Source organism: Ailuropoda melanoleuca, chromosome 14, assembly GCF_002007445.2.
Source record: "Ailuropoda melanoleuca isolate Jingjing chromosome 14, ASM200744v2, whole genome shotgun sequence".
NCBI lineage: Eukaryota > Metazoa > Chordata > Mammalia > Carnivora > Ursidae > Ailuropoda > Ailuropoda melanoleuca.
In genome coordinates this window covers 79,584,746-79,597,003 of record NC_048231.1, presented here as the reverse complement: position 1 = coordinate 79,597,003, position 12,258 = coordinate 79,584,746, and the positions used below count along the sequence as shown (strand labels likewise).

The 12,258-nt window shown below is 50.9% G+C and overlaps 1 protein-coding gene across 1 annotated transcript in view; it reads right to left on the bottom strand.

Annotated features, from left to right (window-relative positions):
* Positions 1 to 11,977, bottom strand: part of RNF165 (ring finger protein 165) — a 108,284-nt gene extending 96,307 nt beyond the window's left edge. Inside the window, exon 1 of the mRNA XM_034642682.1 lies at positions 11,917 to 11,977. Within this exon, the coding sequence (XP_034498573.1) occupies positions 11,917 to 11,977 (61 nt within the window). The remainder of the gene's footprint in view (positions 1 to 11,916) is intronic.
* Positions 11,978 to 12,258: the final 281 nt, after the last annotated feature.

Genomic DNA, 12,258 nt, shown 5'->3' with positions numbered 1-12,258 from the left:
AGGCCAAGATCTGTGCACTTCTTGCTACCCCTTACTGTCCCCAGTCGTCTCCAAGGAGAGCCAGCAGAGCCTTGCCCGGCCCAGGAGCAGGCCTCAAAGTCAAGGCGGCCCTTAGTTTCTGTTTGGGGCAATGAAAAGGTTTTAAAAGTAAAAGGTGGTACTAGTGGCACAACGTTGTGAATATACTCAATGCCTGTGAACTGTACACTTTAAATGGGTTCAAATAGCAAATTTTATGCTCTACCCTAGTTCCTTCCCCCTTATCCACAGAAAATATGTTCCAAGACCCCCAGTTGATGTCCGAAACCACAGATAGCATCCAAACCCTATATATACTATGTTTTTTTCCCTATATACACATGCCCGGGATAAATTTAATTTATAAATAAAGCACAGTAAGAGATTAACAATAGCTAATAATAAATTACAACAATTGCTCTAATAAGCTCTAATAAAAGTTATGTGAATGTGGTCTGCGTCTCAAAATATCTCGCTGTACTGTACTCACCCTTCTTCTTGTGATGATGTGAGGTGATAACATGCCTGCGTGGGGTGAATGATGCGGGGCCCTAAGACGTAGGGTTAGGCTGTCACTGACCTTCTGACCATATGTCAGGAGGAAGAGCATCTGTTTCTGGACTATAGCTGACAGTGGGTAACTGAAACCATGAACTCAAAACTGCAGAGAAGGGGAAGCCGCTGTGAAGACTTTACAACAGTAACAGTGAGAGTCCTTAGAGTCCTGGGGACCGCTCTGCTGGGCATCCCCCACAGGAAAGCCTCCCTCACGTGCTTCTTCATGGGATTCATGTCACCTCCCGAACTCCCCTCTCAAACCCTCGCTCCCAGTCCTGGCCCTGGCTCTCCAGACTAGGGGAACAACACGGCAGACTGGCCACCACACTGAAATACCATGCTTTTCTCTACCCAGTCAAACCCCACACCGTCTTCAGCCTCACCCAGTTGTGCCTCTGACAAAGCATCACTCGACCACCCTTGTTGGAGCTGCTGGAGCTCAGGCCGCTTCCAACTCGCCTTAAGTCAAGACCCAAGAAGGGCACTGGCCCGTCAGAGTCAAAAGAGACTCCGTTCCCAATCCTGACTGGAGTGCTCAATGAGCTGGCTTTGCAACTCCAGCCACTGGACAGGCTTGGGTTTCCAGTTCTGTGAAGAGGAGACCTCACCTCACCTGGCACTCCTCATACTCTTCCCTGGGAGCACCCGAATGTCAGAGGGGTGTGAAACAACCAGCCCCCAGCCAAAGGGCTATGGTCTGGCCTCCCCGTATGAAATATGTCATCAAAGTCCTATATTTTCACTCAAAAGTTCATGCAACATTTGCAACTGGTGACTTGAGAGTTCCTTGTCTAGTCTAATATAAAACCCCCTTTTCCCCCAGATTTAGCAGTAAAACTGGAAACCATGCTATGTTTATACTGAGGCCAGGCAAGATCCCTTTCTGCCCAGAGTCAAGGGCTCTGCTCTGTATTGCACACCCCTCCCAACTCCCCTCTAGTCTGGGTGCCCCCAGAGGGTGGGCCAGGACCACCCCACCACGGTGAGCATAAGGAAGGTCACCACGGGTATGGGCAGAGACTTTGTGAGTACTCATGAGATGACACGCGGCCCCTGCTGAGTGGGAGTGGGGACAGTGACAACAGGGCGTGTCTCTAACTCCCTCCTCCCACCTTCCCGTCATACGTGCTCCTTCTTTCCTCCACCTGTCTCCTGGGGGAAGCTTGGACGGGTCAAGGGCCCTTCAGGATGCAAACGGGATAGAACGGAAAAATGCACCCCAGGTTCGTGTCTGGGCCCCTCGCCCACCTTCTCCGTCATGTTCCCAGCTCACCTGACCAGGGGAGGGCTGCCTGACTGTGGTTACCTTCACCACCTGTGACCTCTCTTCCCCTCACCCCTCCCATAAGCCCATTCCTCCTGGCAGGGAGAAGGCTGGGCTCCTCGGGCTCTGGCGGGGCCCAAGCTCCCTCCCGCAGCCTCTCACCTCCCTTCCCCTCTTGGCTTGGCTCCAGCCCTGCCTCCCGGTCAGGGACAGGCTCAGCATCTATGCCCTCAGCCAAAGCAAGTCCAGCAGGTGCTTCCCTCCAGACCAGCAGACTGAGCTCCCGCTTTAGACCTGACTTCCACCTATGCCCCGAGGGACGTGGGTCCACCAAAGGGGAGGCCAGGGCCACAGTCTACCTAACCCGGGGTTCAGGAGGGGCTATGGTGAGCTCTGACTAAATCAGGGCTGAAGTTCTGTGCAGCTGCCTCTTTGGTCTCCCTCACCACCAAGCTGGACACAAGGGCTACTGAGCCACGGGTGACTGGCCGTGCAGGAAGCCTTGAAGAAGGGTCTGCGGACCCCGTGTTTCCCCGGTCATGCCTCACCTTACCCAGAGTCCGATTTCTCAACGCTGCTCAGCAGGGCCCTTTCCTGGCCAGTCCATTCCAGCTCTACCTCTAGGGAATGCCCTGGAGGCTGAGGGCCCTACAGGGAGGACCATCCTTTGGCTTAAGGAAGGCTCCTGGTATCTCCAGCCCTGGGGGGAGGCATTCATCCATTACCGCCCACAGAGTTTGGGAACAGGAGCAATTGCTCTAGGAGGGGGTGGTCCTGGGAGACAGGCCTGTGCACAGGGGAGGGGTGGCATGGAGGCCCCGGCTGCTGGGGGAGCAGAGCCCCAGTGAAGCTGGCTATGGGGGGAGGGGAACACTCCAGAGCGCCTCCCCCCCTACCCTCCCACTCTCTGCCCCAGACTGGGAGCCGCAGCTGTTGCAAAGCTTCCTGCCCTTCCTTGAGACAGGTGTTGGCCGAATTTGCACTTCCTCCCAGTCTGGGAGAGCTCCTCCACCCCCTCTCCACGTGGCAGGCTGCTGCTGAGTCAGCGCTGCTGCTTCCTCTCCTAGCTGCACCCCGCTACCTGGGGGCGTGGCTGAGCCCTGATGGGACAGGCCTGCCGGCCTGGGCCTGGGCGCCCCAGGGGGATGTTTCAGGGAAAGGATGCATCAGGGAACAAGGGGAACTTCGCGCTCAGAGGGCGAACACGGCAGCAGCGGCAGCAGCGTGGGAAGCGGGTCCCCCCTGAGCTCAGGCCCGCGGGTGTGCTCCTTGCCCTCCCACAGCACCCGGCTGCCCGGAGGAGGTGGTCTCGCTACTGAGCGCTAGAAAGTGCATGGCTGCTGCCCTTGTGGAAAGTCAAAGAGGTGAGGAAAGGTGCCTCTCACCTGCGGGAAACCCCTGTGTTTTCAAGCAGGAAGGGGCCACTAGGCCATTAGCCCCCTTGGCAGATAGCAAGTGAGTGCACAGAGCAGTCAGACGGCCCCACAGGTCCCCGGGGCAGGACTGCGAGCCCAGCTGTTCCCACTGCACCTCATGGCCCGCCTTAGGCCCAGCACCGGGTCATGCCAGTCATGATTGCTACCGCCGCCTTGGGCCGGCTTCTTGCTTTGTTTCCTACGCATCACTTCACGGGACAAGTCCTGTAAGAAAGACATGATGGATCTATCCTCCCCATTTGACTGGCAGGCCAACTGAGACCCTGGGGAGGAAGTTGACCTGCCCAAGATCACAGAAGCCTGTGCAGAACAAAGACCAGCACCTAGATCTCAAAAGTTTCTGCAAACCTTCCTCCTTCCGCAAGCCCTCTCAGACCTGCCCTCCCCTCCAGCTATTTGGGCCTATTGATGGGAAGGGCTGATCGCGAGCAGAGAGGATTCGGAGCTGTCAGCGCCCGGCCGCCCACTGACCTCTCCTCCCCTGAGGCCTGCCGCAGCCCTGCAACCCAGGGCCATATGAGTGCCTCCCATGCCACCGAGCCCAAGGGCAGAGCTATGGTTCACAGGGATATCGTGCAGCCATTAAAAGTGATGCTTGTCAAAGCAACATAGGAAAGCATGAAAAGGCTGTGACATGTTGCATTTTTAAAAAATGGAGAATACAGGATTATTGTTTTTGTAGCTCGACAAAAAATATACATATATGTATGAACGGAAATGGGGGAGGAATTTCACTAGCATGATCTCAGGGGGGCGGACACCTCAGAGATTTTTTTCCCCCTTTGGTCTATTTTCTAACCCTTCCAAAATGTCATTCTAGTCCTTCCATGATGGAACCTAGATGGAAGTTGTTGAAGCCCCAAGCTCTTCCTCCTCACATGGGCAGAGCCAACTTCCTTGCAAACCCGTGAAGCCGTGACCCTGGCACTTGCCTGCCTTGGAGTTTCTCTTCTCAAGAAGGGTGAAATTGGATGAAAATAATTCAGACTGAGATATTAGGACACAGCGGGGCGCAGAACTCAGGGGGTCCATGTCGCAAGAGAGGCTACAGAGAGAATGGCCTCCCAACTAAAGATGTGTGCGTACGATCAGATAAGGGGATTCCAAGACTGGAGAGAGAGGTTTCTGAGCAGTTGTCATGGAAACATGAAGAATTTTTACTGAAGTGAATTTCCTAACCCCACTGGGTACTTACTAGAAGTCTTTAATCCCAGGACAGTGCCATGGTGCCCTTCCTTCTGTCACTCTTGGCATCTCAAACTCACTGAACTCATCTCTCCCTAAAGCTGATTGTTGCCCCCATCATCCCAGTTTTCTTCACGGTCTTACTCGCTCCCCGACACCCCCGAGACTTCCCTGCCCTTCAGCCCCTCCGCCAGACTCAGTTCTGCTCACTGCTTCTTATGGTAAGGCCCCTCGTGGCAACCGTCCTTCCCATCCCCCAGACCTTTGGTGTAGGCTTCCATCACCCCTGGAAGCCTGCCATGGCCTCCTCCCTGGCCTCAGCCTCTCGGCTCACCCCTTTGTCATCAGCTGCCACAATGAGATGTTGAAATACCACTCCCCCCAGAGAGCACCCAATGGCTAAAGGAGCAAGTCCAAACTCAACTGGAGCTTCCCAAGGCCTTCTGAAACTGGCTCAGAAGTATCTTCTGGCCCTTTCTCCCACATTCTCCAGACCTCGTGCTGCTTAACTCCTAGAGCTGTGCTCTGGGGAGAACCATTCAAAGACAGACAATGGTCCTGGTACCTCCTGAGGCCATGTAAGGCAGCAGACCTGCACACATACCCCTACACACGTGCACACATACACACACACACCCCTCCTTGTATGCACTTCCTGTTCTTGCCAAATCAGCAGAGCCTCTTGGCCTTAGCCACAGTCTTCCTCCTTCCCTACCTCACCTAGAGCCCTTCTCCCTCTTCCTCCCTCCTGATGCACACCACCCTTTGGGGCACATCTTAACCCCACCTCTTCAGCAAGGTTGTCTCTGAGACTTTATTTGATCCCTCACCAATAAATTCCTACGGTTATGGGGGATGGAGGGGCAGCACCTAGCAGGCCCTAGGTATCTGCTGTGTGCCAGGTGCCTTTGAACAGTCTAGACACACCCTATCAGGTATCAGGATGGTCACTGTTTAGATGATGTTCAGGGCAGTGGTCTATATTCACCCTTCTGAGCCAAGACAGGGCTAGGACTTAACCCCTGGACAGCCCCATGCTCTTTCCATCTCACCCAGTCCAGATGTTCTGCCATCTGTTTGGGTGCTTCGGCACAGAACATCTTAGACAGCATCTGGTTTCCTAAGCACTCATCTCCCAGCCTCAGCATAAGCCTCGGGAGGACAGGTACCCAGGTCCTGCATTGCTTTCATATCCCCCTTAACTTGGCCCCAAGTAGGTATTCAGTAAACACCCATTAACTACATGAATAAACAAGTGAGTGAGCGGATGAACGAATGACTGAACACATGAAGTCACAGGCATTGCAAGTGGGATCTGCGGCAGGGTATCAATGTTTGCTTTTAGTTTCTAAGTCATCCAGAAGATCCTTAAAGTCTCTCTAAGGCAAACTGTCCCCACGCTTCTCCCCCAACTCTCCTGGAAATATATTGGCTCCTCCGTGGCTAAGCCGTGCTGGAAACTAATACATACTGATTCACGTTCGTTCTATGTTAAGCCAGGAATTTTTGAAGAGCTACTTAGATCCACAGAAAAACTAAGGCACAAACATCTTGCACATTCGTGCAAACAGTAGTCAGGTAGGACTGAGAGGTCCAGAGTCACACCCTGAATTGGAGTCGGGGGCCTGGGTCTCCTGGCCAGGAAAGGGGCTTCACAATGCACTTGGATCCAGCACGGAGTTGTTGCTTCCCTAATGCAGGAAACCAGTTAAGTTTTCCAGTGGGACACCTTAGGCTGTTTATTTAAACATGGGAAGGATGTGGGGGGAAAGGATGGGGCAGAAGGTAAGCAAACTGTAAGACAAAGAGAGGTGACCCATTCTCTGTCACCTGTATCTTAGAGCATCGAGACCCTTGATGGTCTTTTCCCCTAATCTCAAGGGATTCATAGTATTGGCTGGTTTATGGATAACTATTATTTAAGAAAGTCCGTCATTTAAGTGGTCCTTATCTGCTGCTGGTTTCAAGAGTTCTTTTGTTTGAAAAGAAGACTGGTAAACAAGAGCTGTGCTTCGTCTCACTACAGTCTGTGGTTTAGGATCTAAGTAACAGATGGCTTTTCCAAAATCCTGGAGTCAAAAGTTATTAAAACAGATACGTGTCAGATGGTTGAGAGAGTAGATACAAAGTACAATGGCTTTGTAATGATTGGATCATCCAGTCAAGGGGGAAAGGGCTTCTTCATCTGAAAGTGTTTCTTCTGACAATCTGGGTGCAAATAGAATATGCATTTGATAAATTGCTGAAACATGACTTCCCATTAACCCCACTAGCTTTCTATATTATCACTAGATTATGAGACCATCCTTGCAATGTATCGATCGACTAATTCTGACATACATAACACTAATCTAGAGAAATACAATCTTAGAGCTGGTTAACATCAATCTAATAAAAGCCACTGCTCTCTAGGACAAAAACAAGGGTCATCACCCGATTTTTGGGGTAGTTTTACCACTGTTGAGGATGGGTTGGAGAATGGTTGCTTTTGCTTTCTCAAACTAGGAAAAAAATTAAAAGTTTCGTGGAAACCGAAATAAAAGAAGAAAAAGGAGGAGAAGAAGCAGCAAAAAAAAAAGAAAAAAGAAAAAAATCCTTGAAGGCCTGCATATCTCTTCTTGCACCAACTACAGCATGAGCCTCCGCTGGGAACTTCCATGTGTGTCCATGTGTCACAGTAAATCAGCTCAGCTTTCCCACCCAGGCTGGGGAGAGCACAAGAACAAAGGGCCAGAGCAGAAAGGGCAGTAATGGGAGGAGAGGAGAGTCCCACCAAGCCACAAAGAAGGCAAGGCAGCACTGCGGTCAGGCAGGGTGCACCTACGTGGGGAAGGAATGCCAGCAGAGGGGCAGAGGGACCCCAGGAGACAGCCCCGGGGAGGGAAGAGGAGGTATGGCCCAAGGAAGAACAGCTCCAAAATGATGACCCTTTGGAGGAACTGTGAATTTCTTTAATCAACCTATTTCCTAGGTGTCTAAAATGCCTCATTTAGCAAGACTTGTTCTGGGCTGAAATTGAATAGGTGTAATTGACAAATGCTTGAATTTGGGTTCCACTCTGGGGGAAAAATACCTCTCCACTGGCTTCCCAAATGTAATTATGGAAAACAGATAACAACTTAAGGTCTCTTCTTCCAATTCAATTTGGGGGTAGGTCCCGACTTCCCTCCTGATCTGCACCCCACCTCCTACACACACACACACACACACACACACACACACAATGGCAGAGATCTGGCTTTCTTTCTCAAGAGAGGCACTAGGACCACAGATGAGGCAGCTGTCCGGGAACTAGGCTATAATCAGCTTTAAGTGGCTTACAGCCTAAAGAGGACACAGACCCTCTTATTTCTACGGTAACAGGTCAGGCTGCTGACCCTGGGATAAATGTGGGGGTGGTCTGAGTTGGTTTCTGTTCCCAACATCTTCCTTATGCTCGATCTCAATGCAAAACTTACACTGCAGGTCCCAAGAACTTAAAGATGCACATAGAAGAGGGCACTTTAAAATTCTAGACCATGGCTTCAACTACATATAACATGTTACCCCCGGCATGATTTATAAGGACAGTAAATCAATGAGACAGTAAAAGGAAAAGTTAAAACACAACTAAAAATGGGTTTTTCAGGCGAGTCTGAAAAGCTACAAGATTGCTAGTTAAGAACAGTATCCCTTTTCTCAACCTAAGTGTTGTATCCCCACCTCTTCACCAGCATCACAAACTGAGTGCCATGTAATTTAGAAACTACGGTGAAATGTGCAGGCTGCACAGGTGGCCAAAGATAGGGGTTGTCTCTACGCGGCTGAGCTGTTCCGTGTGGCAGGGCAACTGACCTTTCCCATGGCCCCAGAGGTCTACTGTAAAAAGATACGGACTAGTTGGGATTAAAATCACCATATCTGTACCACCAAAAAAAAAAAAAAAAAGAAAGAAAGAAAGAAAAAGAATGAAAAGAAGAGAAAGGAAAAAAGAAAAGAAAACAAGAAAAGAAAAAGGAAAGAAAGAAAAGAAAGGAAAAGAAAAAAAAGTAAAAAAAAAGCATTCACTCGAATCTTACAATGGGAGGTGGGAGTGGTGGGTGGGTGGGTGAGGGTGGGGATAGAAAAGCAAGGGGAAAAAAATCTAAACAGCAGGATACGACAATAAATGGGAAAACAGCAAGAGAAAAAGCACACTAGGTTAATATAGGAAAACTAGTTCTTTATTGAGAGATTGTATATTAGTATTAGTGGATTCTGTGTGTAACAATGTCATCATGCACACGATACAAAAAAAAAAAGGCTGGGCCCACCATGCTTCGGAAGGGCAACACAACAAAAGCCAGCGTACAATGAGCAGATGGCCCGGGCTACACGACCACAGTGCGTTTCAGCAGGGTGACACCTCTAACCGAGCGCTGTACATTGTCAACTGGGGGATGTAAAAAAATACAGATCATGCTTTAGTTTTAGTACAAGAAAAGGTGAAAAAGATACACAACCAAAAGGATATTTGATACAGAAAAAATTACCCACAAAATAAGAACAGGAAGTAATTCAGCACAGCAGAACACGCTATCCCTGTTTAATGGAAAACCATTTTGCTGGGGATTCTTTTCTCTTCTTCTTTGTTTTGTTTTTTTGTTTTTTGTTTTTGTTTTTGTTTTTGTTTTTGCTCTTTCTTTTCAGATTGCCAAATGGCAATCTGGGGCAGCCACTCGGGACTTTATTTTGGAAGGGCCCTCGAAGTAGGGGCCTTATTCTTACATTACGGCCGTTGTTTTGTTTCAGTTTTCAAGCAGGTCCGGCTGGTGAGGCAGCAGAAGGGAGCCGGCTGTTAAAGGGGAAGTTCTGAGGGCCAGGGCGGGTGTCCAAAGATGCTCTTGACATCGTACAATTAAACAATTAAGACACCATGGCCATGGCTCCCCCTGAAGCCAAGGACCTTGCTGCCCCAAATTCTCAGAGGCTAGGGAGTAGCAGCAACTGTCATTTCATCCAAGATTTTCATACATACATAAACATATATACTTATTATTTTTTGCCTCCGACTAAACGTACTCTCTTCACTTATGTCTGGGTGCCAAGAAGCTAGCCGACGGCCACCCAGGTAAGTGGGAAACTCAGGGCTAGAGCCTCCGAGCCAAGGCAAAAGGAATCCACTTAACAGGGATTTACAGTGCAATGTACTCAGCTAAACAAGATGAAGATACAAAAATGGTTATTTCTCTACGTCTATTCTGAAATGGCCTACATCCTACACTACTACAATGGAAACTAAAAAGAACAGACTTAAGCTGGCAAGCTATCTAATAGTTTTACAAGAAGATTGTGGTGTAGGACCTTGTTGGGTTAAGCATTAGTATCCTCTATCGAAAGGTCATGAATTCTTATCTCATTGTGCTAAATTTTACCCACAGCCCGACTCACCCTCAGCCCTTGAATTTCCTGTGGCTGTGTTTGCCATGAAAGTAAACTTTGACTGACGGGCAGAATTTATTGGGGGGGGAGGGGGACTTTGGGGGGGGAGTATATTAAAAATAAAATTTAAAGGCAGCTGAGCAGTTTGAATTTCAAAACGTAAAGTCGGCATCCTGCAATGGTATTTAGAGATCCGTGGTATTAATGAGGATGATAATGATTTAATCAGGATAATTATACTTTCGGGCTCAACATCCTTCTTAATCATTTTTGAATTTCTGCCTAGTGTAATGTTCCACACCCGTTTTAAGAGGAAATGCCAAGTAAGAAGGCATAATTGTGTATTGGGGGAGGGGGTTGGCATTTCCAGGGAGAGCTCACCAGCCCCCGCCCCATCCTACTCCTCCCACACCCCCTCCACCGCTAGGCCGGCCTGAGATAGGGATACTGCCGCTTAAATAGCAATGCTTTCCTCAGATGGAGACAGGAGATGGTTAAGAGGGGTGTCACAATACAGCTAAATGCGGAGGCAGAAGGGTCACAGCGCACACAGCAGCGAGTTGACCATTCACTGAGCTACACAATGAAGAAAAAAAAAGATTTGATAAATGCAGAATGTCATCATTCTATCATCACACAAAAAAACTGCGGTTCAAACAGGCCTAAGGGGGCCAACCTTGCCTTTTAGGTTCTGGGGAGAGGCGTGGGGCTGGGGACAGCTGGGCTGGAAGAAAGAGGGCCGGGCTTTCATTTTCTTGCCCAATCGGGCCCCTGGGGCGCACTAAAGCGTTGGCCCCGCGACCCCACCCCCTGCTCTGACTCGGTGGAGCAGCCCTGGTCGCAAAGGGAAGACATCATTCTGTGCGTGAGGGAGGGGGGAGTGGGGGAGGGCCTTAGCCAGCAGGGATTTAAGCAGACTTGGAGTGGGAAAGGGTAGCAGAAACATTTCCAAGAAGAGAAATGTGAGTCCAAAGGCAGAATACAAAAAGAAAAAAAAAAAAAAAGAATCTAAATGCATCTCGGATTCGCTTTGGGAGGTGGGAATTTTTGATTAAAAGAAAATGGAAGAAATGTGGGGGGGGAGAAGAGGGGGAAACCAAGCTATTGTTGAAGCAGAATGTAAGGGAAAGGGGATGTGGGGAAGGGGACCGTGCAAACACACCCCATATATCACAGTTAAAAACAAAGCCGGCGCCGGCCTGCTGCTTTGTCAACGCCTGCCCAGGGCAAAGGCCTGGCGTGGGGGCAGCTTCCCACCTCATCCGCACACACAGCGCAACACCCGAAGGCCGGGCACCCCGCTCCGGCCGGGACCAGGGGTGCACAGCAGTGCACGTCTGACTCCGAGGCGCACACACACTTACACACACGCTCACATACATACACACCCAAGCATTTTGAATCCATAAATGCAACTGTCATACAAAGACAATTGGGGGGGGGGGTGTAGCACAAGGGCGATACAAAAAAGGGTTAAAGGGGAGAAAAGGATGGGACGGGACAGGAAATCGTGCAAGTGCCCACCAGAGGGTGGGGGCTGGGGCACGGGATAGGGCAGATAACCAGATCCCATCTAACCAGCCAGCGGCAGCGATAACCAAAAGATGAAGGAATACAAACACAAATAACACAAAAACATACATATGCCTCAAAAAAACCAAATAACAGAAAGCCAAGTATGCTTGCACACACATACACACGCGCGCACGCACACGGTCATGTATCTCTCTCCTTTCGATCATACAGGGCTAGGTATTAGGGGAAGGGGCTGTGATTTGGCGGAACCGCGTCCGCCGCAAAGAATAAAAAATGGGGCTGGGGAGGGAGGGACCCAAATTCGCCAAACCCTAACTTCACTACAAAAGCTCCCACGAGGGCGGCCACCCCCACACTGGGGGGTCCCCCAAAAGGGAGAGGGGAAAAGCCACTGCTCGCCCTGCATCCCCGCGGGTGTGCCCTGAGCCCCCTGCCGCCCGCGGCGCCCGCCCCCGCCCCCGCCCCGGTGCCTGCGGCGATCCACGCTCCGAAGCGGACCCCGAAAGGAAAAAGCGATACCTCTGTTTCGCACAGAGCCAAACACTGGAAGCACGAGATAGCCGACGTGGACCAGGACCATCCNGCCCATGGAAAGGCTCCCTTCCCGGCCCCTCTCGACATTCAAAGGCGCTGGGGCCGCAGCTGCCGCCACACAAAGGCGCGCGCAGCCAATGGGAGCGGAGCGCAAGCGCGGCGCGGCCTCGCCGGAACCGCGGGGGACAGCGGGGACCGCGGGCGCGCGGGTGGCGGTGGGAGGGAGGGGTGACGGCTGCGAGGGCGCGGGCGGCCAATCGCGGAGGCCCGCGAACGGGCACGGGGAGAGGGGGAGGAGGTCAGCCCCGCGGGGCGCGTGGAGCCTGG